Below are 25,000 nucleotides of genomic sequence, written 5' to 3' on the forward strand. Positions count from 1 at the left end.
CTCTCTCTGTTTCTCTCTCTCTGTTTCTCTCTCTGTTTCTCTCTCTCTCTGTTTCTCTCGCTCTCTGTTTCTCTCTCTCTGTTTCTCTTTCTCTGTTTCTCTCTTTGTTTCTCGCTCTGTTTCTCTCTCTGCCTCTGCCAGTCACACACTTTCTCATCTCTCCTCACAACTCTAATAACCACAGCTGTAAGAATGACCCTGCTGTTAGTAAAACAACACAGTAGACAGAGTTTCACCTGTTTCACCTTCCTGGTAAACACAGTAGAAATGACCAGAAAGTGAGATCTGTGAAGAGCATATTGAATAGGGTATTTCAAATGGTTTAGCTAGTGTTATCTTTATATATGCATGAGCAGCTCTTTGTACATCAGGCTCAGAGGATTCATTTTAACGGGCCAAAGCATTCTGCCTGGTTTTAACTGTAAATTGATATTGACTGGCCTTCCGTTTTGAGGTTGAAGGTGTAAATGTGAGAATGTGTTGCCAGGGTGGAATGGAAAAACGATATGCCTGTTATACAGTCATACACCCACTCCCCACACATGCACACAATAACAAGGCAAACCCACAAACACACATGGCTGGTGTTCATAGATCCTGCCTGGTGTTTCAGTGCTCAGTAGAACTGCCACTCAGTGACATAGAACCCCTTAGAACATGTTCCTAATGGTGGAATTGTTGAGTAAAATGTCGACACATTCACACACAACTCTGTGCTTGAAGAAGTCAAGTAGGTAAGACTGCAGGATCAGACTCTGTCTGTCTGTCTGTCTGTCTGTCTGTCTGTCTGTCTGTCTGTCTGTCTGTCTGTCTGTCTGTCTGTCTAAGAGCCTCAAACCATGTTAGTATGTTACTTGACATTTGGGCTGTTACCCACCCCATTCCCCCCAGAGACATGTTCAAACATACAGACAAGCATAAAACAGTCAGACAGGCACGTAAGCAAGCAGGCAAGTAAGTGTAAGAGGTTGTTCCTTGCATTAGACATAGCCCAGGGTTATGGTTGGACTTCAGACTGTAATGCCATGATGTTGTCCATTCACCATAGTCTTATTACACATGACTCTCTGCTTCAACATAATGAGGCTGTTTCCATTGCATGGCTTATTTCTTATCAGGCCCAATCCTGTAGAGCGGTGTGTGTGTGTGTGTGTGTGTGTGTGTGTGTGTGTGTGTGTGTGTGTGTGTGTGTGTGTTACATTTCTGAATGTAGTGTTTGTATTGGACACCACAATCTACAGACTTAATAAAACGTGATGGCTTGGGGACAGGATGTCAGCCCTGCCGATTACTGGAGTATAAATGATTCAACTCAACAACAACTGACATTCTACTGTTTCCAGGATACGTACCACAGTGCTACAGTACTTAGACAGGCTTGTAATGGTGTGGACACAGCTCTCTCATTTCCTGAATCTGGAGCTACCTGACCGAACACAGTAACACACACAGCTCTCTCATTTCCTGAATCTGGAGCTACCTGACCGAACACAGTAACACACACAGCTCTTGGTTGGAAGCTTGGTTCTTTGACAAAGTTCATCATGGCCAATTATCCCAATGATTTATAGTGTAGAAACTGATTCAATGTGTTGCATTTCAACTGCTGTTTAATCGTGACTCTATACCCTGTCTTCCAGTCAGCTGAGTAACTAGGCTGTTGGACATGACTCTATACGCTGTCTTCCAGTCAGCTGAGTAACTAGGCTGTTGGACGTGACTCTATACGCTGTCTTCCAGTCAGCTGAGTAACTAGGCTGTTGGACATGACTCTATACCCTGTCTTCCAGTCAGCTGAGTAACTAGGCTGTTGGACATGACTCTACACCCTGTCTTCCAGTCAGCTGAGTAACTAGGCTGTTGGACGTGACTCTACACCCTGTCTTCCAGTCAGCTGAGTAACTAGGCTGTTGGACATGACTCTATACCCTGTCTTCCAGTCAGCTGAGTAACTAGGCTGTTGGACATGACTCTACACCCTGTCTTCCAGTCAGCTGAGTAACTAGGCTGTTGGACGTGACTCTACACCCTGTCTTCCAGTCAGCTGAGTAACTAGGCTGTTGGACATGACTCTACACCCTGTCTTCCAGTCAGCTGAGTAACTAGGCTGTTGGACATGACTCTACACCCTGTCTTCCAGTCAGCTGAGTAACTAGGCTGTTGGACATGACTCTACACCCTGTCTTCCAGTCAGCTGAGTAACTAGGCTGTTGGACATGACTCTACACCCTGTCTTCCAGTCAGCTGAGTAACTAGGCTGTTGGACATGACTCTATACCCTGTCTTCCAGTCAGCTGAGTAACTAGGCTGTTGGACGTGACTCTATACGCTGTCTTCCAGTCAGCTGAGTAACTAGGCTGTTGGACATGACTCTACACCCTGTCTTCCAGTCAGCTGAGTAACTAGGCTGTTGGACATGACTCTACACCCTGTCTTCCAGTCAGCTGAGTAACTAGGCTGTTGGACATGACTCTACACCCTGTCTTCTAGTCAGCTGAGTAACTAGGCTGTTGGACGTGACTCTATTCCCTGTCTTCCAGTCAGCTGAGTAACTAGGCTGTTGGACGTGACTCTATTCCCTGTCTTCTAGTCAGCTGAGTAACTAGGCTGTTGGACATGACTCTACACCCTGTCTTCCAGTCAGCTGAGTAACTAGGCTGTTGGACATGACTCTACACCCTGTCTTCCAGTCAGCTGAGTAACTAGGCTGTTGGACATGACTCTACACCCTGTCTTCCAGTCAGCTGAGTAACTAGGCTGTTGGACATGACTCTACACCCTGTCTTCCAGTCAGCTGAGTAACTAGGCTGTTGGACATGACTCTATACCCTGTCTTCCAGTCAGCTGAGTAACTAGGCTGTTGGACGTGACTCTATTCCCTGTCTTCCAGTCAGCTGAGTAACTAGGCTGTTGGACATGACTCTATACCCTGTCTTCCAGTCAGCTGAGTAACTAGGCTGTTGGACGTGACTCTATACGCTGTCTTCCAGTCAGCTGAGTAACTAGGCTGTTGGACATGACTCTATACGCTGTCTTCCAGTCAGCTGAGTAACTAGGCTGTTGGACGTGACTCTATACGCTGTCTTCCAGTCAGCTGAGTAACTAGGCTGTTGGACATGACTCTATACGCTGTCTTCCAGTCAGCTGAGTAACTAGGCTGTTGGACATGACTCTACACCCTGTCTTCCAGTCAGCTGAGTAACTAGGCTGTTGGACATGACTCTATACCCTGTCTTCCAGTCAGCTGAGTAACTAGGCTGTTGGACATGACTCTACACCCTGTCTTCCAGTCAGCTGAGTAACTAGGCTGTTGGACATGACTCTACACCCTGTCTTCCAGTCAGCTGAGTAACTAGGCTGTTGGACATGACTCTACACCCTGTCTTCCAGTCAGCTGAGTAACTAGGCTGTTGGACATGACTCTACACCCTGTCTTCCAGTCAGCTGAGTAACTAGGCTGTTGGACATGACTCTACACCCTGTCTTCCAGTCAGCTGAGTAACTAGGCTGTTGGACATGACTCTATACCCTGTCTTCCAGTCAGCTGAGTAACTAGGCAGTTGGACATGACTCTATACCCTGTCTTCCAGTCAGCTGAGTAACTAGGCAGTTGGACATGACTCTACACCCTGTCTTCCAGTCAGCTGAGTAACTAGGCTGTTGGACATGACTCTATACGCTGTCTTCCAGTCAGCTGAGTAACTAGGCAGTTGGACATGACTCTATACCCTGTCTTCCAGTCAGATTATAAACTCTTGTCAGTCCGTTGCTGCTGTACCAGACATGTTGGGTCATTTCCTGTGTGGTTCTGAGGAGCCCTGTGACCTTCTCGTTACGGGATGTGAAAAAGGAAGTACCTGTCTTCCTCTCCAGTCTACCACAGGATAGTGGTGTAAAGTACTTAAGTAAAAATACTTTAAAGTACTACTTACGTAGTTTTTGAGGTATCTGTACTTTACTATTTATATTTATGACAACTTTTACTTCACTACATTCCTAAAGCAAATAATGTACTTTTTACTCCTTAAATTTTCCCTGCAACCTTCCAGTTACTAGTCCAACGCTCTAACCACTAGGCTACCCTGCCGCCCCACTAGGCTACCCTGCCGCCCCACTAGGCTACCCTGCCGCCCCACTAGGCTACCCTGCCGCCCCACTAGGCTACCCTGCCGCCCCACTAGGCTACCCTGCCGCCCCACTAGGCTACCCTGCCGCCCCACTAGGCTACCCTGCCGCCCCACTAGGCTACCCTGCCGCCCCACTAGGCTATCCTGCCGCCCCACTAGGCTACCCTGCCGCCCCACTAGGCTACCCTGCCGCCCCACTAGGCTACCCTGCCGCCCCACTAGGCTACCCTGCCGCCCTACTAGGCTACCCTACCGCCCCACTAGGCTACCCTGCCGCCCCACTAGGCTACCCTGCCGCCCCTGGGTGAATTTAACTTTTACTTGAGTCATTTTCCATTAAGGTATCTTTACCTTTACTCCAGGATGATAATTAGGTACTTTTTCCACCACCGCCAGAGGACCTGTTTAGGAATCTACACTGAGTGTACAAAACATTAAGAACACTTCCCTAATATTGCATTGCACCCCCGTTTGCCCTCAGAACAGCATTCAATTCATTGTGGCGTGGACTCGAATAGGTGTGGAAAGCGTTCCACAGGGAGGCTGGCCCATGTTGACTCCAATGCTTCCCACAGCTGTGTCACTAGAAACTGAAGGAGTGTGACAGAAACCGGTGCTCCTGTCACCTACTACCAGACCCCGTTCAAAGGCACTTCAACCTTTTGTCTTGCCCATTCACCCTCTGAATAACACACACAATCCATGTCTCAAGGCTTAACCCTCCTTATTTAACCCGTCTCCTTCCCTTCATCTACACGGATTGAAGTGGATTTAACAAGTGACGTCAATAAGGGATCATATCTTTCACCTGGATTCACCTGGTCAGTCTGTGTCATGCAAAGAGCAGATGTTCTTAATGTTTTGTAAACTCAGTGTATAGATATGCCTTGGCTTTGACCAATACCTCCTCCATTTCCCTAACTTTAAATAAGTCGGGTACCACACAGTGTTCATAGAGCAAGTAAGGTGTTGGTGTTGTCACTGGGCTGAGCGAGTGGGTTTAGGGGTGGGAAAGGGCACAGAGGAGTAACATGAGGTGGCATGAGGGTGAGAAGGGTGAGGGAAGAGAGGCAGTGAGAAGGGTGAGGAAAGAGAGGCAGTGAGAAGGGTGAGGAAAGAGAGGCAGTGAGAAGGGTGAGGGAAGAGAAAGAGAGGCAGTGAAAAGGGTGAGGAAAGAGAGGCAGTGAGAAGGGTGAGGAAAGAGAGGCAGTGAGAAGGGTGAGGGAAGAGAAAGAGAGGCAGTGAGAAGGGTGAGGGAAGAGAGAGAGAGGCAGTGAGAAGGAAAGAGAGAGAGGCAGTGAGAAGGGTGAGGGAAGAGAGGCAGTGAGAAGGGTGAGGAAAGAGAGGCAGTGAGAAGGGTGAGGAAAGAGAGGCAGTGAGAAGGGTGAGGAAAGAGAGAGAGGCAGTGAGAAGGGTGAGGAAAGAGAGAGAGGCAGTGAGAAGGGTGAGGAAAGAGAGAGAGGCAGTGAAAAGGGTGAGGGAAGAGAGAGAGGCAGTGAGAAGGGTGAGGAAAGAGAGAGAGGCAGTGAGAAGGGTGAGGAAAGAGAGGCAGTGAGAAGGGTGAGGAAAGAGAGGCAGCGAGAAGGGTGAGGAAAGAGAGGCAGTGAGAAGGGTGAGGGAAGAGAGAGAGGCAGTGAGAAGGGTGAGGAAAGAGAGAGAGGCAGTGAGAAGGGTGAGGAAAGAGAGAGAGGCAGTGAAAAGGGTGAGGGAAGAGAGAGAGGCAGTGAGAAGGGTGAGGAAAGAGAGAGAGGCAGTGAGAAGGGTGAGGAAAGAGAGAGAGGCAGTGAAAAGGGTGAGGGAAGAGAGAGAGGCAGTGAGAAGGGTGAGGAAAGAGAGAGAGGCAGTGAGAAGGGTGAGGAAAGAGAGAGAGGCAGTGAAAAGGGTGAGGAAAGAGAGAGAGGCAGTGAGAAGGGTGAGGAAAGAGAGAGAGGCAGTGAGAAGGGTGAGGAAAGAGAGGCAGTGAGAAGGGTGAGGGAAGAGAGAGAGGCAGTGAGAAGGGTGAGGGAAGAGAGAGAGGCAGTGAGAAGGGTGAGGGAAGAGAGGCAGTGAGAAGGGTGAGGAAAGAGAGAGAGGCAGTGAGAAGGGTGAGGGAAGAGAGAGAGGCAGTGAGAAGGGTGAGGAAAGAGATAGAGGCAGTGAGAAGGGTGAGGGAAGAGAGGCAGTGAGAAGGGTGAGGAAAGAGAGAGAGGCAGTGAGAAGGGTGAGGAAAGAGAGAGAGGCAGTGAGAAGGGTGAGGGAAGAGAGAGAGGCAGTGAGAAGGGTGAGGGAAGAGAGAGAGGCAGTGAGAAGGGTGAGGGAAGAGAGAGAGGCAGTGAGAAGGGTGAGGAAAGAGATAGAGGCAGTGAGAAGGGTGAGGGAAGAGAGGCAGTGAGAAGGGTGAGGAAAGAGAGAGAGGCAGTGAGAAGGGTGAGGAAAGAGAGAGAGGCAGTGAGAAGGGTGAGGGAAGAGAGAGAGGCAGTGAGAAGGGTGAGGGAAGAGAAAGAGGCAGTGAGAGGGTGAGGAAGGTGTTGAAAGAGAAGGAGACAGGAACATTGTGGCATAGTGTGTCTAGCCTCTACTTCTGTGTGTCCACCCAGTTCAGAATGTTAAACTGCTGTTTTCTTCTAGGCAACTACTGAAGACGGAGCTGGGCTCTTTCTTTACTGAATACCTCCAGGTAAGAGACTGTCTCTCTGCACCTCAGCACTGATATTAACATTACTCTGATATTACTAACGTTACTCTGGTATTACTAACATTACTCTGGTATTACTAACATTACTATGGTATTACTAACATTGCTCTGGTATTACTAACATTACTCTGATATTAACATCACTCTGATATTACTAACGTTACTCTGATATTACTACCATTACTCTGATATTAACATTACTCTGATATTACTAACATTACTCTGGTATTACTAACATTACTCTGGTATTAACATTACTCTGGTATTACTACCATTACTCTGATAGTAACGTTGCGCCAACATCACAAGTATTACTCTGATATTACTAACATTACTCTGCTATTACTAACATTACTCTGATACTACTAACATTACCCCGATATTAACATTACTATGATATTACTAACGTTACTACGGTATTACCAACATTACTCTGATACCGCTAACATTACTCTGATATTATCAACATTACTCTGATATTACTATCGTTACTCTGATATTATTTACATTCCTCTGATATCAACATTACTCTGATATTAACATCACTCTGATATTAACATTACTCTGGTGTTAACATTACTCTGATATTAACATTACTCTGATGTTAACATTACTCTGGTATTAACATTACTCTGATATGACTAATATTACTCTGATATTAACAACATTACTCTGCTATTACCAAAATTACTCTGATATTACCAGCATTACTCTGATATTACTCTGACATTACCAACATTACTCTGATATTACCAACATTACTCTGATATTACTAACATTACTCTGATGTTACCAGCATTACTCTGATATTTCAAACATTACTCTGATATTATCAACATTACTCTGATATTACTAACATTACTCTGATATTGGCAACATTGCTCTGATATTACTAACATTACTCTGATATTTCTAACATTACTCTGATATTACTAACATTACTCTGATATTACCAACATTACTCTGATATTACTAACATTACTCTGATATTACCAACATTACTCTGATATTACCAACACTACTCTGATATTACCAACATTACTCTGATATTACTAACATTACTCTGATATTACCAACATTACTCTGATATTACTAACATTACTCTGATATTACCAACATTACTCTGATATTACCAACACTACTCTGATATTACCAACATTACTCTGATATTACTAACATTACTCTGATATTACCAACATTACTCTGATATTACTAACATTACTCTGATATCACTAGCATTACTCCGGTGGTAACATTACTCTGATATCACTAACATTACTCTGATATTACTAACGTTGCTCCGATATTAACATTACTCTGATATTACTAACATTACTCTGATATTACTAACATTACTCCGGTATTAACATTACTCTTAATATATTTTTTAAAAAGTCCTGGTTGTAGAATGTGAATCCTTGTTTTCTTTCCTCCTCTGCAGAATCAGCTGCTGACAAAGGGAATGGTGATACTGAGGGACAAAATGCGTTTCTATGAAGGTATGAATAATATTACATTACTAATACAATAAAGATGTAGCACTACTTACTAATACAATAAAGATGTAGTACTACTTACTAATACAATAAAGATGTAGCACTACTTACTAATACAATAAAGATGTAGTACTACTTACTAATACAATAAAGATGTAGCACTACTTACTAATACAATAAAGATGTAGCACTACTTACTAATACAATAAAGATGTAGTACTACTTACTAATACAATAAAGATGTAGTACTACTTACTAATACAATAAAGATGTAGCACTACTTACTAATACAATAAAGATGTAGTACTACTTACTAATACAATAAAGATGTAGCACTACTTACTAATACAATAAAGATGTAGCACTACTTACTAATACAATAAAGATGTAGTACTACTTACTAATACAATAAAGATGTAGCACTACTTACTAATACAATAAAGATGTAGTACTACTTACTAATACAATAAAGATGTAGCACTACTTACTAATACAATAAAGATGTAGTACTACTTACTAATACAATAAAGATGTAGCACTACTTACTAATACAATAAAGATGTAGCACTACTTACTAATACAATAAAGATGTAGCACTACTTACTAATACAATAAAGATGTAGTACTACTTACTAATACAATAAAGATGTAGCACTACTTACTAATACAATAAAGATGTAGCACTACTTACTAATACAATAAAGATGTAGCACTACTTACTAATACAATAAAGATGTAGTACTACTTACTAATACAATAAAGATGTAGCACTACTTACTAATACAATAAAGATGTAGCACTACTTACTAATACAATAAAGATGTAGTACTACTTACTAATACAATAAAGATGTAGCACTACTTACTAATACAATAAAGATGTAGCACTACTTACTAATACAATAAAGATGTAGTACTACTTACTAATACAATAAAGATGTAGCACTACTTACTAATACAATAAAGATGTAGCACTACTTACTAATACAATAAAGATGTAGTACTACTTACTAATACAATAAAGATGTAGCACTACTTACTAATACAATAAAGATGTAGCACTACTTACTAATACAATAAAGATGTAGCACTACTTACTAATACAATAAAGATGTAGCACTACTTACTAATACAATAAAGATGTAGCACTACTTACTAATACAATAAAGATGTAGCACTACTTACTAATACAATAAAGATGTAGCACTGTTTGAAGTACTGTCTGAAGTACTGTTGTAGCGCTGTTTGAAGTACTGTCATAGTACTGCTTGAAGTACGGTTGTAGTACTGTTTGAAGTACTGTTCTTGTACTGTATGAAATACTGTTGTAGTACTGTTTGAAGTACTGTCGTAGTACTGTTTGAAGTACTGTCATAGTACTGTTTGAAGTACTGTCGTAGTACTGTTTGAAGTACTGTCATGGTGCTGTTTGAAGTACTGTCGTAGTACTGTTTGAAGTACTGTTTGAAGTACTGTCGTAGTACTGTTTGAAATACTGTTGAAGTGATGTTTGAAGTGATGTTTGAAGTACTGTCGTAGTACTGTTTGAAGTACTGTCATAGCATTGTTTGAAGTACTGTCACAGTACTGTTTGAAGTACTGGTTGGTCATAATGTAGCCTATTGTGTCCCATTATCGTCTCTGTTGAGGTATAGTCAAGTGGTGAAGATGCTCAAACCACCTGACCCTGACATCAAGTACACAGCTTATTTCTGCTGAAGTGCTATTGTCATGGCGACCAGACAGGAAGTGTTACTAACGTCACAGACCTCAGACCACAAATGGGAGATTTGACATTGTTGAAGACTTTGAACCAGGCCTCGTCCCTCACCCTCCTCTCCTTCCTCCCTCCCTTTACTGCCTCTCTTCGGTTCCTCGTCTGGTGTCAGTCAGCTTCTTACAATAGAACCCTTTCAAAATGACTTGTCCTCTTCAGATGGTTGAACCCAGTAGCCCTCTGCTCCAGCCGTGACCCAGCCGCTCCCCGCCACCGTGACCCAGTGGCCCACACCACTGTGCCATTTGGCAGCACTGCTCAGAAACAGCTAACTGATAACTAAATCTCTCTCCGGATTCCCTCTGCCACAAGCAGGTCTCAGATCTCAGTGTGTGTGAGAGATGGGGTGTTGATGCATCTCTCTGCTGGTGTTAGTGCCTTTCAGGATCTGTATCTGTGACAAACCATGAGAAATTACAACATATCAAACAGAACATTCACACTTTTTTTGAGTCCATGCTAATTAGCACCATTGCTACTTTCTGATTGGTTATTTTGACTTCCTGGTTGTCTCCAGGTCAGAAGCTATTGGACTCCTTGGCAGAGACGTGGGACTTCTTCTTCTGTGATGTTCTGTCCATGCTTCAGGCTATCTTCTACCCAGTACAGGTACAGTTACTCATTTTGGGTGTCAGTACTGTCTAGATTTAGTTGCAGCAGCTCCAGCAGTAGTTTCCGTTGTATTCAGACAACTAAAAAGCAACATACAGTAACATACAGCAACATACAGTAACATACAGCAACATACAGCAACATACAGTAACATACAGTAACATACAGCAACATACAGTAACATACAGCAACATACAGCGACATACAGTAACATACAGTAACATACAGCAACATACAGTAACATACAGCAACATACAGCAACATACAGCAACATACAGTAACATACAGCGACATACAGCGACATACAGCAACATACAGTAACATACAGCAACATACAGCAACATACAGCAACATACAGTAACATACAGTAACATACAGTAACATACAGTAGCATACAGTAACATACAGTAACATACAGTAGCCACTTGAACAGTAAGTTATTTTGTGAACAGTCCAGTGCACATTCTTACACAACAGAGTTTTCCAAAACAAATCAGGAGAATTTGATAGATTTTCCAAAAGCATTTCAACATAGAATAGAATGTTGAGTGGCCCTAAGCATGGTGTGTGTGTGTGTCTCTCTCTCTCTCTGTGTGTCTCTGTGTGTAGGTGTGTCTCTCTCTCTCTCTCTCTCTCTCTCTCTCTCTCTGTGTTTCTGCGTGTAGGTGTGTGTCTGTCTCTCTCTCTCTCTCTGTGTCTCTCTCCATGTGTTTCTATGTGTGTGTAATCTCTGTGTGTAATCTCTGTGTGTAATCTCTGTGTGTAATCTCTGTGTGTAGGTGTGTGTCTGTCTCTCTCTGTGTCTCTCTCTCCATGTGTTTCTATGTGTGTGTAATCTCTGTGTGTAATCTCTGTGTGTAATCTCTGTGTGTAATCTCTGTGTGTAATCTCCACCAGGGTAAGGAGCCATCGGTGCGGCAGCTGGCCCTGCTTCACTTCAGGAGCATTATCACTCTGAACATCAAGCTAGAGGACGCCCTGTCCCGCCCCCGCGCCCGTGTCCCCCCCTCTATCATACAGATGTTACTGATACTGCAGGTAGGGAGGCACACACACACACACACACACACACACACACACACAGTCAAACACGTACAGAGGTGTGCACTCAGACACACACATAAGGACTCAAATGAAATGTTATTTGTCACATGGTAAACAACAGGGTGTAGACTAACCGTGAAATGCTGACTGACAGGTCTTCTTCCCAACAATGTAGAGAAAAATAGAAAGATAATAACACCAGGAATAAATACACAATGAGTAACAATGAGTTGATGTGCAGGGGTACGAGGTAATAACTTGACTATATACACCAGGTATCAGTACTGAGTTGATGTGCAGGGGTACGAGGTAATAACTTGACTATATACACGAGGTACCAGTACTGAGTTGATGTGCAGGGGTACGAGGTAATAACTTGACTATATATATGAGGTACCAGTACTGAGTTGATGTGCAGGGGTACGAGGTAATAACTTGACTATATACACGAGGTACCAGTACTGAGTTGATGTGCAGGGGTACGAGGTAATAACTTGACTATATACACGAGGTATCAGTACTGAGTTGATGTGCAGGGGTACGAGGTAATAACTTGACTATATACACAAGGTACCAGTACTGAGTTGATGTGCAGGGGTACGAGGTAATAACTTGACTATATACACGGGGTACGAGGTAATAACTTGGCTGTATACACGGGGTGCCAGTACTGAGTTGATGTGCTGGGGTACGAGGTAATAACTTGAGGTACCAGTACTGAGTTGATGTGTAGGGGTACGAGGTAATAACTTGACTATATACACGGGGTACGAGGTAATAACTTGACTATATACACAGGGTACGAGGTAATAACTTGACTATATACACAAGGTACCAGTACTGAGTTGATGTGCAGGGGTACGAGGTAATAACTTGACTATATACACGAGGTACCAGTACTGAGTTGATGTGCAGGGGTACCAGGTACCAGTACTGAGTTGATGTGCAGGGGTACGAGGTAATAACTTGACTATATACACAAGGTACCAGTACTGAGTTGATGTGCAGGGGTACGAGGTAATAACTTGACTATATACACGAGGTACCAGTACTGAGTTGATGTGCAGGGGTACCAGGTACCAGTACTGAGTTGATGTGCAGGGGTACGAGGTAATAACTTGACTATATACACGGGGTACCAGTAGTGAGTTGATGTGCAGGGGTACGAGGTAATGACTTGACAATATACACAGGGTACCAGTACTGAGTTGATGTGCAGGGGTACGAGGTAATAACTTGACTATATACACGGGGTACCAGTACTGAGTTGATGTGCAGGGTTACGAGGTAATAACTTGACTATATACACGAGGTACCAGTACTGAGTTGATGTGCAGGGGTACGAGACAATAACTTGACTATATACACGAGGTACCAGTACTGAGTTGATGTGCAGGGGTACGAGGTAATAACATGACTATATACACGGGGTACCAGTACTGAGTTGATGTGCAGGGGTACGAGGTAATAACTTGACTATATACACGAGGTACCAGTACTGAGTTGATGTGCAGGGGTACCAGGTACCAGTACTGAGTTGATGTGCAGGGGTACGAGGTAATAACTTGACAATATACACAGGGTACCAGTACTGAGTTGATGTGCAGGGTTACGAGGTAATAACTTGACTATATACACGGGGTACCAGTACTGAGTTGATGTGCAGGGGTACGAGGTAATAACTTGACTATATACACGAGGTACCAGTACTGAGTTGATGTGCAGGGGTACGAGGTAATTGAGGTAGATATAGGTAGGGATAAAGTGACTAGGCAACAGGATAGATCATAAACAGTAGCAGCAGCTCGTGTGATGAGTCCAAAGAGTTAAATTCTCTGCAGTATCAGAAATAGCAGATGACACCATTTCCTTGATGAACACAACGTCCTGAGCAGAAGCCAGATTGGATGTTTTTTAAATGATCATACAACAGACCACATTTCCACCCTCCACACTCTAATTGACCAACAAGTAAACCAAGGCACAATCTACTCGTGTTTTATAGACTTCAAGAAAACATTTGATTCAATTTGGCACAAATGTCTTTATTTATAAACTAATAGAAAGCGGTATTGGAGGGAAAATATATGATGTTATTTAATCAGTGTATACTAAAAACAAATGGGCTGTTAAATTTGGCAACAAGAAAACAGACATCTTCTCTCAGGGACGTGGAGTGAAACAGGGCTGTCCAATAAGTCCAACACTGTTTAACATCTACATTAATGAATTGGCAAAAACATTAGAAGAATCGGCAGCACCTGGTCACACACTACACAACACTGAAATCAAGTGTCTGCTGTACGCAGATGACCTGGTGCTGCTGTCTCCCACTAAGGAGGGTCTGCTGTCTCCCACTAAGGAGGTTCTGCTGTAGACAGATGACCTGGTGCTGCTGTCTCCCACTAAGGAGGGTCTGCTGTCTCCCACTAAGGAGGGTGTGCTGTAGACAGATGACCTGGTGCTGCTGTCTCCCACTAAGGAGGGTCTGCTGTAGACAGATGACCTGGTGCTGCTGTCTCCCACTAAGGAGGGTCTGCTGTCTCCCACTAAGGAGGGTCTGCTGTAGACAGATGACCTGGTGCTGCTGTCTCCCACTAAGGAGGGTCTGCTGTAGACAGATGACCTGGTGCTACTGTCTCCCACTAAGGAGGGTCTGCTGTCTCCCACTAAGGAGGTTCTGCTGTAGACAGATGACCTGGTGCTGCTGTCTCCCACTAAGGAGGGTCTGCTGTAGACAGATGACCTGGTGCTGCTGTCTCCCACTAAGGAGGTTCTGCTGTAGACAGATGACCTGGTGCTGCTGTCTCCCACTAAGGAGGTTCTGCTGTAGACAGATGACCTGGTGCTACTGTCTCCCACTAAGGAGGTTCTGCTGTAGACAGATGACCTGGTGCTACTGTCTCCCACTAAGGAGGGTCTGCTGTCTCCCACTAAGGAGGGTCTGCTGTAGACAGATGACCTGGTGCTGCTGTCTCCCACTAAGGAGGAGGTACAGCAGCACCTAGATCATCTGCACCGGTTCTGTCAGACCTGGGCCCTGACCGTTATCCACGGGTTCTGTCAGACCTGGGCTCTGACCATTATCCACGGGTTCTGTCAGACCTGGGCTCTGACCGTATATACACGGGTTCTGTCAGACCTGGGCTCTGACCGTTAATCACAGGTTCTGTCAGACCTGGGCTCTGACCGTTAATCACAGGTTCTGTCAGACCTGGGCTCTGACCGTTAACCACAGGTTCTGTCAGACCTGGGCTCTGACCGTTAACCACAGGTTCTGTCAGACCTGGGCTCTGACCGTTAATCACAGGTTCTGTCAGACCTGGGCTCTGACCGTTAACCACAGGTTCTGTCAGACCTGGGCTCTGACCGTTAATCACAGGTTCTGTCAGACCTGGGCTCTGACCGTTAATCACAGGTTCTGTCAGACCTGGGCTCTGACCGTTAACCACAGGTTCTGTCAGACCTGGGCTCTGACCGTTAACCACAGGTTCTGTCAGACCTGGGCTCTGACCGTTAATCACAGGTTCTGTCAGACCTGGGCTCTGACCGTTAACCACAGGTTCTGTCAGACCTGGGCTCTGACCGTTAACCACAGGTTCTGTCAGACCTGGGCTCTGACCGTTAACCACAGGTTCTGTCACATGGCTGTGAAGGAGCTGAGAGACGAAGCAGGAAGAGCATTCTATGCCATTAAAAGGAACATTAAAATTGAAATTTCAATTAGAATCTGGCAACAACAAACATCTCATCAGTTGTTGAACCAGTTGCTCTACATGGCAGTGAAGTACGGGGTCCATCATCTAATAATTAATTCACCAGATGGGACAAACATCAAATCGATATACTGCATGCAGAGTTTTGCCAGACTGTGTTGCAAGTGCAAAGAAAAACTCAAAATAACGCATGTAGAGCAGAAATGGACCAATACCCCCTCCTCATTCGAATAGAGACATCACATTTTCCAACCATCTAAAAACAAGTGACCCCAAAACATTCCATCGCACAGCTCTGCAGTGTCAAGAGATGAAACAAGAGAAGAGTCCCCTCAGCCAGCTGGTTCTGAGGCTCAGTTCACCAACCCAAACCAACCCCATAGAGCCTCAGGACAGCACTCAGCCAGCTGGTTCTGAGGCTCAGTTCACCAACCCAAACCAACCCCATAGAGCCTCAGGACAGCACTCAGCCAGCTGGTTCTGAGGCTCAGTTCACCAACCCAAACCAACCCCATAGAGCCTCAGGACAGCAGTCAGCCAGCTGGTTCTGAGGCTCAGTTCACCAACTCAAACCAACCCCATAGAGCCTCAGGACAGCACTCAGCCAGCTGGTTCTGAGGCTCAGTTCACCAACCCAAACCAACCCCATAGAGCCTCAGGACAGCACTCAGCCAGCTGGTTCTGAGGCTCAGTTCACCAACCCAAACCAACCCCATAGAGCCTCAGGACAGCAGTCAGCCAGCTGGTTCTGAGGCTCAGTTCACCAACTCAAACCAACCCCATAGAGCCTCAGGACAGCACTCAGCCAGCTGGTTCTGAGGCTCAGTTCACCAACCCAAACCAACCCCATAGAGCCTCAGGACAGCACTCAGCCAGCTGGTTCTGAGGCTCAGTTCACCAACCCAAACCAACCCCATAGAGCCTCAGGACAGCAGTCAGCCAGCTGGTTCTGAGGCTCAGTTCACCAACCCAAACCAACCCCATAGAGCCTCAGGACAGCAGTCAGCCAGCTGGTTCTGAGGCTCAGTTCACCAACCCAAACCAACCCCATAGAGCCTCAGGACAGCAGTCAGCTAGCTGGTTCTGAGGCTCAGTTCACCAACCCAAACCAACCCCATAGAGCCTCAGGACAACACTCAGCCACCTGGTTCTGAGGCTCAGTTCACCAACCCAAACCAACCCCATAGAGCCTCAGGACAACACTCAGCCAGCTGGTTCTGAGGCTCAGTTCACCAACCCAAACCAACCCCATAGAGCCTCAGGACAGCACTCAGAAAATCTGGCCCAAACAAATCATCACAAAACAAAAATAAAAATATATCACCTATTGGAAAGACACCACAAAACAATCTAAGTAAACTTCAATGCTATTAGTCTCCAAACAGACAGTACTTGGTGGCAGACTATCTGACCACTGTGACTGATAGAAAACTGAGGAAAACATTGACTAGGTACAGACTCAGTGAGCACAGTCTGTCTACAGACAAACCTGGCTGCCCAGAGAGGACAGTCTGGCTATAGAGACCGGTCGTCACAGACAAACCTGGCTGCCCAGAGAGGACAGTCTGGCTATAGAGACCGGTCGTCACAGACGAACCTGGCTGCCCAGAGAGGACAGGCTGTGCTCACTCTGCTCCAGGGGAGAGGTAGAGACAGAACTGCATTTCCTATTACACTGGCAAATACTCAGATCTAAGATAATAGTTCTTTCCCAAAATGATCATTCAGAAACTGTCAAATATATTTAACTATAAAATTAAAAAAGCCAATATGTGCAGTTTTGGCAGCCAGCTATGTGTCCTCCTGACACAACCTGAGGGACAGACAGCTATGTGTCCTCCTGACACAACCTGAGGGACAGCCAGCTATGTGTCCTCCTGACACAACCTGAGGGACAGCCAGCTATGTGTCCTCCTGACACAACCTGAGGGACAGCCAGCTATGTGTCCTCCTGACACAACCTGAGGGACAGCCAGCTATGTGTCCTCCTGACACAACCTGAGGGACAGCCAGCTATGTGTCCTCCTGACACAACCTGAGGGACAGCCAGCTATGTGTCCTCCTGACACAACCTGAGGGACAGCCAGCTATGTGTCCTCCTGACACAACCTGAGGGACAGCCAGCTATGTGTCCTCCTGACACAACCTGAGGGACAGCCAGCTATGTGTCCTCCTGACACAACCTGAGGGACAGCCAGCTATGTGTCCTCCTGACACAACCTGAGGGACAGCCAGCTATGTGTCCTCCTGACACAACCTGAGGGACAGCCAGCTATGTGTCCTCCTGACACAACCTGAGGGACAGCCAGCTATGTGTCCTCCTGACACAACCTGAGGGACAGACAGCTATGTGTCCTCCTGACACAACCTGAGGGACAGCCAGCTATGTGTCCTCCTGACACAACCTGAGGGACAGACAGCTATGTGTCCTCCTGACACAACCTGAGGGACAGACAGCTATGTGTCCTCCTGACACAACCTGAGGGACAGACAGCTATGTGTCCTCCTGACACAACCTGAGGGACAGACAGCTATGTGTCCTCCTGACACAACCTGAGGGACAGCCAGCTATGTGTCCTCCTGACACAACCTGAGGGACAGCCAGCTATGTGTCCTCCTGACACAACCTGAGGGACAGACAGCTATGTGTCCTCCTGACACAACCTGAGGGACAGACAGCTATGTGTCCTCCTGACATAACCTGAGGGACAGCCAGCTATGTGTCCTCCTGACACAACCTGAGGGACAGCCAGCTATGTGTCCTCCTGACACAACCTGAGGGACAGCCAGCTATGTGTCCTCCTGACACAACCTGAGGGACAGCCAGCTATGTGTCCTCCTGACACAACCTGAGGGACAGCCAGCTATGTGTCCTCCTGACACAACCTGAGGGACAGACAGCTATGTGTCCTCCTGACACAACCTGAGGGACAGACAGCTATGTGTCCTCCTGACACAACCTGAGGGACAGCCAGCTATGTGTCCTCCTGACACAACCTGAGGGACAGCCAGCTATGTGTCCTCCTGACACAACCTGAGGGACAGCCAGCTATGTGTCCTCCTGACACAACCTGAGGGACAGCCAGCTATGTGTCCTCCTGACACAACCTGAGGGACAGCCAGCTATGTGTCCTCCTGACACAACCTGAGGGACAGCCAGCTATGTGTCCTCCTGACACAACCTGAGGGACAGCCAGCTATGTGTCCTCCTGACACAACCTGAGGGACAGCCAGCTATGTGTTCTCCTGACACAACCTGAGGGACAGCCAGCTATGTGTCCTCCTGACACAACCTGAGGGACAGCCAGCTATGTGTCCTCCTGACACAACCTGAGGGACAGCCAGCTATGTGTCCTCCTGACACAACCTGAGGGACAGCCAGCTATGTGTCCTCCTGACACAACCTGAGGGACAGCCAGCTATGTGTCCTCCTGACACAACCTGAGGGACAGCCAGCTATGTGTCCTCCTGACACAACCTGAGGGACAGCCAGCTATGTGTCCTCCTGACACAACCTGAGGGACAGCCAGCTATGTGTCCTCCTGACACAACCTGAGGGACAGCCAGCTATGTGTCCTCCTGACACAACCTGAGGGACAGCCAGCTATGTGTCCTCTTGACACAACCTGAGGGACAGCCAGCTATGTGTCCTCCTGACACAACCTGAGGGACAGACAGCTATGTGTCCTCCTATGCCAGACCAGAGAGAGTGTGATATACTGAGCAGGATGCCAGACCAGAGAGTGTGATATAGTGAGCAGGATGCCAGACCAGAGAGAGTGTGATATAGTGAGCAGGATGCCAGACCAGAGAGAGTGTGATATAGTGAGCAGGATGCCAGACCAGAGAGTGTGATATAGTGAGCAGGATGCCAGACCAGAGGGAGTGTGATATAGTGAGCAGGATGCCAGACCAGAGAGAGTGTGATATAGTGAGCAGGATGCCAGCCCAGAGAGAGTGTGATATAGTGAGCAGGATGCCAGACCAGAGGGAGTGTGATATAGTGAGCAGGATGCCAGACCAGAGAGTGTGATATAGTGAGCAGGATGCCAGACCAGAGGGAGTGATATAGTGAGCAGGATGCCAGACCAGAGAGAGTGTGATATAGTGAGCAGGATGCCAGACCAGAGAGTGTGATATAGTGAGCAGGATGCCAGACCAGAGAGTGTGATATAGTGAGCAGGATGCCAGACCAGAGAGAGTGTGATATAGTGAGCAGGATGCCAGACCAGAGAGAGTGTGATATAGTGAGCAGGATGCCAGACCAGAGAGAGTGTGATATAGTGAGCAGGATGCCAGACCAGAGGGAGTGTGATATAGTGAGCAGGATGCCAGACCAGAGAGAGTGTGATATAGTGAGCAGGATGCCAGACCAGAGAGTGTGATATAGTGAGCAGGATGCCAGACCAGAGAGTGTGATATAGTGAGCAGGATGCCAGACCAGAGGGAGTGTGATATAGTGAGCAGGATGCCAGACCAGAGGGAGTGTGATATAGTGAGCAGGATGCCAGACCAGAGAGAGTGTGATATAGTGAGCAGGATGCCAGACCAGAGAGAGTGTGATATAGTGAGCAGGATGCCAGACCAGAGAGAGTGTGATATAGTGAGCAGGATGCCAGACCAGAGAGAGTGTGATATAGTGAGCAGGATGCCAGACCAGAGGGAGTGTGATATAGTGAGCAGGATGCCAGACCAGAGAGAGTGTGATATAGTGAGCAGGATGCCAGACCAGAGAGTGTGATATAGTGAGCAGGATGCCAGACCAGAGGGAGTGTGATATAGTGAGCAGGATGCCAGACCAGAGGGAGTGTGATATAGTGAGCAGGATGCCAGACCAGAGGGAGTGTGATATAGTGAGCAGGATGCCAGACCAGAGAGTGTGATATAGTGAGCAGGATGCCAGACCAGAGGGAGTGTGATATAGTGAGCAGGATGCCAGACCAGAGGGAGTGTGATATAGTGAGCAGGATGCCAGACCAGAGGGAGTGTGATATAGTGAGCAGGATGCCAGACCAGAGAGTGTGATATAGTGAGCAGGATGCCAGACCAGAGGGAGTGTGATATAGTGAGCAGGATGCCAGACCAGAGGGAGTGTGATATAGTGAGCAGGATGCCAGACCAGAGGGAGTGTGATATAGTGAGCAGGATGCCAGACCAGAGAGAGTGTGATATAGTGAGCAGGATGCCAGACCAGAGGGAGTGTGATATAGTGAGCAGGATGCCAGACCAGAGGGAGTGTGATATAGTGAGCAGGATGCCAGACCAGAGGGAGTGTGATATAGTGAGCAGGATGCCAGACCAGAGGGAGTGTGATATAGTGAGCAGGAGAGCGATGTGACAGGAAACGGTCAGAGTGAAGTCAGAAAGGAGACTTCTTCCCATGAGAATAACAGTTACATGTAGTGGAGATACTTTTAGTCATTTCCATATTAATTCAACATTTACCAATCTTTTTTTTTTGGCATCCATATATATTTTTTTCCGACATCCATATATATGTCATTTTCATTCATGTTATAATATATTAACATTAAGATTCATATGTAAACAGATGTCGACCCCCACCTCAGTTTATGTGTGTATGCATGCGTCTGTGTCTGTGACTTCTCTGCACAGTTCTCCACTGACATCATTAGAGTGACTGGGTGACCCAGATCTGCTGTCTCCTCTCTGCCAGACGCCAGGAGCCAGGGACAAACTGGAGCACACAGGAGTAGAGTAGTAGAGAGTAGATAGTAGAGTAGAGAGAGAAACCAGAGAGATGGATAAAGAGACTGAGAGATGGACAGAGAAAGAAACTGAGGGATAAACAGAGCGAGAGACAGGAAGTAAGTGTGATAGATACAAATAACCTATACTAGGAGACAGAGGTTTAATGGAGAACACAGGGAAGGATAGAAAGACTCCCTCATTTACAGCAGAAATAGAAAGAGAGGAGAGAACAGAGAACAGGACCAAGAGAGAGGAGAGAACAGAGAACAGGACCGAGAGAGGAGAGAACAGAGAACAGGACCAAGAGAGAGGAAAGAACAGAGGACAGGACCAAGAGAGAGGAGAGAACAGAGAACAGGACCAAAAGAGAGGAGAGAACAGGACCAAGAGAACAGAGAACAGGACCAAGAGAGAACAGAGAACTGGACCAAGAGAGAGGAGAGAACAGGACCAAGAGAACAGAGAACAGGACCAAGAGAGAGGAGAGAACAGGACCAAGAGAACAGAGAACAGGACCAAGATAGAGGAGAGAACATGACCAAGAGAGAGAAGAGAACAGGACCAAGAGAACAGAGAACAGGACCAAGAGAACAGAGAACAGGACCAAGAGAGAGGAGAGAACAGGACCAAAAGAACAGAGAACAGGACCAAGATAGAGGAGAGAACAGAGAACAGGACCAAGAGAGAGGAGAGAACAGAGAACAGGACCAAGAGAGAGGAGAGAACAGGACCAAGAGAGAGGAGAGAACATAGAACAGGACCAAGAGAGAGGAGAGAACAGAGAACAGGACCAAAAGAGAGGACAGAACAGAGAACAGGACCAAGAGAGAGGAGAGAACAGGACCAAGAGAACGGAGAACAGGACCAAGAGAGAGGAGAGAACAGAGAACAGGACCAAGAGAATAGAGAACATGACAAAGAGAGGAGAGAACAGAGAACCGGACCAAGAGAACAGAGAACATGACCAAGAGAACTGAGAACATGACAGAGAGAGTAGAGAACAGAGAACAGGACCAAGATAGGGGAGAGAACAGAGAACAGGACGGAGAGACAGGAGAGAACAGAGAATAGGACCAAGAGAGAGGAGAGAACAGAGAACAGGACCAAGAGAGAGGAGAGAACAGAGAACAGGACCAAGAGAGAGGAGAGAACAGGACCAAGAGAACAGAGAACAGGACCAAGAGAGAGGAGAGAACAGGACCAAGAGAACAGAGAACAGGACCAAGAGAGAGGAGAGAACAGGACCAAGAGAACAGAGAACAGGACCAAGATAGAGGAGAGAACAGGACCAAGAAAACAGAGAACAGGACCAAGAGAGAGGAGAAAACAGGACCAAGAGAGAGGAGTGAACAGGACCAAGATAGAGGAGAGAACAGGACCAAGAGAGGAGAGAGGAGAGAACAGGACCAAGAGAGAGGAGAGAACATGACCAAGAGAGAGGAGAGAACAGAGAACAGGACCAAGAGAGAACAGAGAACAGGACCAAGAAAGAGGAGAGAACAGGACCAAGAGAGAGGAGTGAACAGGACCAAGAGAGAGGAGTGAACAGGACCAAGATAGAGGAGAGAACAGGACCAAGAGAGAGGAGAGAACAGGACCAAGAGAGGAGAGAGGAGAGAACAGGACCAAGAGAGAGGAGAGAGGAGAGAACAGGACCAAGAGAGAGGAGAGAACAGAGAACAGGACCAAGAGAGAGGAGAAAACAGGACCAAGAGAGAGGAGTGAACAGGACCAAGATAGAGGAGAGAACAGGACCAAGAGAGAGGAGTGAACAGGACCAAGATAGAGGAGAGAACAGGACCAAGAGAGAGGAGAGAACAGGACCAAGAGAGGGGAGTGAACAGGACCAAGATAGAGGAGAGAACAGGACCAAGAGAGAGGATAGAACAGGACCAAGAGAGGAGAGAGGAGAGAACAGGACCAAGAGAGAGGAGAGAACAGAGAACAGGACCAAGAGAGAACAGAGAACAGGACCAAGAGAGAGGAGAGAACAGGACCAAGAGAGAGGAGAGAACAGGACCAAGAGAGAGGAGTGAACAGGACCAAGATAGAGGAGAGAACAGGACCAAGAGAGAGGAGAGAACAGGACCAAGAGAGGATAGAGGATAGAACAGGACCAAGAGAGAGGAGAGAACAGGACCAAGAGAGAGGAGAGAACAGGACCAAGAGAACAGAGAACATGACCAAGAGAGAGGAGAGAACAGGACCCAGAGAACAGGACCAAGAGAACATAGAACAGGACCAAGAGAGAGGAGAGAACAAGACCAAGAGAACAGAGAACAGGACCAAGAGAGATGAGAGAACAGAGAACAGGACCAAGAGAACAGAGAACATGACAAAGGGAGAGGAGAGAACAGAACCAAGAGAACAGAGAACAGGACCAAGAGAACATAGAACAGGACCAAGAGAGCGGAGAGAACAGAGAACAGGACCAAGAGAACAGAGAACAGGACAAAGAGAACATAGAACAGGACCAAGAGAGCGGAGAGAACAGAGAACAGGACCAAGAGAACAGAGAACAGGACAAAGAGAGAGGAGAGAACAGAGAACAGGACCAAGATAGAGGAGAGAACAGAGAACTGGACCAAGAGAGAACAGGACCAAGAGAGAGGAGAGAACAGAGAACAGGACCAAGAGAACAGAGAACATGACCAAGAGAGAGGAGAGAACAGAGAACCGGACCAAGAGAGAGGAGAGAACAGGACCAAGAGAACAGAGAACAGGACCAAGAGAACAGAGAACAGGACCAAGAGAACAGGACCAAGAGAGGAGAGAGGAGAGAACACGACAAAGAGAGAGGAGAGAACAGAGAACAGGACCCAAGAGAGAACAGAGAACAGGACCAAGAGAACAGAGAACATGACCAAGAGAGGAGAGAACGGGACCAGGAGAACATAGAAGAGGACCAATAGAGGAGAGAACAGGACCAAGAGAACAGAGAACAGGACAAAGAGAGAGGAGAGAACAGGACAAAGAGAGAGGAGAGCACAGAAAACAGGACCAAGAGATAGAAGAGAACAGAGAACAGGACCAAGAGAGAGGAGAGAACAGGACCAAGAGAGGGGAGAGAACAGAGAACAGGACCAAGAGAGAGGAGAGAACAGAGAACAGGACCAAGAGAGAGGAGAGAACAGGACCAAGAAAACAGAGAACAGGACCAAGAGAGAGGAGAAAACAGGACCAAGAGAGAGGAGTGAACAGGACCAAGATAGAGGAGAGAACAGGACCAAGAGAGAGGAGAGAACAGGACCAAGAGAGGAGAGAGGAGAGAACAGGACCAAGAGAGAGGAGAGAACAGGACCAAGAGAGAGGAGAGAACAGGACCAAGAGAACAGAGAACAGGACCAAGAGAGAGGAGAGAACAGGACCCAGAGAACAGGACCAAGAGAACATAGAACAGGACCAAGAGAGAGGAGAGAACAAGACCAAGAGAACAGAGAACAGGACCAAGAGAGATGAGAGAACAGAGAACAGGACCAAGAGAACAGAGAACATGACAAAGGGAGAGGAGAGAACAGGACCAAGAGAACAGAGAACAGGACCAAGAGAACATAGAACAGGACCAAGAGAGCGGAGAGAACAGAGAACAGGACCAAGAGAACAGAGAACAGGACAAAGAGAACATAGAACAGGACCAAGAGAGCGGAGAGAACAGAGAACAGGACCAAGAGAACAGAGAACAGGACAAAGAGAGAGGAGAGAACAGAGAACAGGACCAAGATAGAGGAGAGAACAGAGAACTGGACCAAGAGAGAACAGGACCAAGAGAGAGGAGAGAACAGAGAACAGGACCAAGAGAACAGAGAACATGACCAAGAGAGAGGAGAGAACAGAGAACCGGAC

General features: G+C 46.6%; 1 protein-coding gene across 5 annotated transcripts in view; it reads left to right on the forward strand.

The window, feature by feature from the left end:
• Positions 1 to 25,000, forward strand: part of LOC110514895 (proline-rich protein 5) — a 62,867-nt gene that overhangs the window by 25,017 nt on the left and 12,850 nt on the right. For all 5 annotated transcript variants that reach the window (XM_090213408.1, XM_090213410.1, XM_090213409.1 and 2 more), the window contains 4 exons: positions 6,735 to 6,783; positions 8,243 to 8,300; positions 10,591 to 10,682; positions 11,583 to 11,723. In XM_090213408.1, coding sequence (XP_090069534.1) covers positions 6,735 to 6,783; positions 8,243 to 8,300; positions 10,591 to 10,682; positions 11,583 to 11,723 — 340 coding nt within the window. The remainder of the gene's footprint in view (positions 1 to 6,734; positions 6,784 to 8,242; positions 8,301 to 10,590; positions 10,683 to 11,582; positions 11,724 to 25,000) is intronic.

This window comes from Oncorhynchus mykiss, chromosome 21, assembly GCF_057628025.1.
Source record: "Oncorhynchus mykiss isolate SJ-2025 chromosome 21, ASM5762802v1, whole genome shotgun sequence".
NCBI classification, from domain to species: domain Eukaryota; kingdom Metazoa; phylum Chordata; class Actinopteri; order Salmoniformes; family Salmonidae; genus Oncorhynchus; species Oncorhynchus mykiss.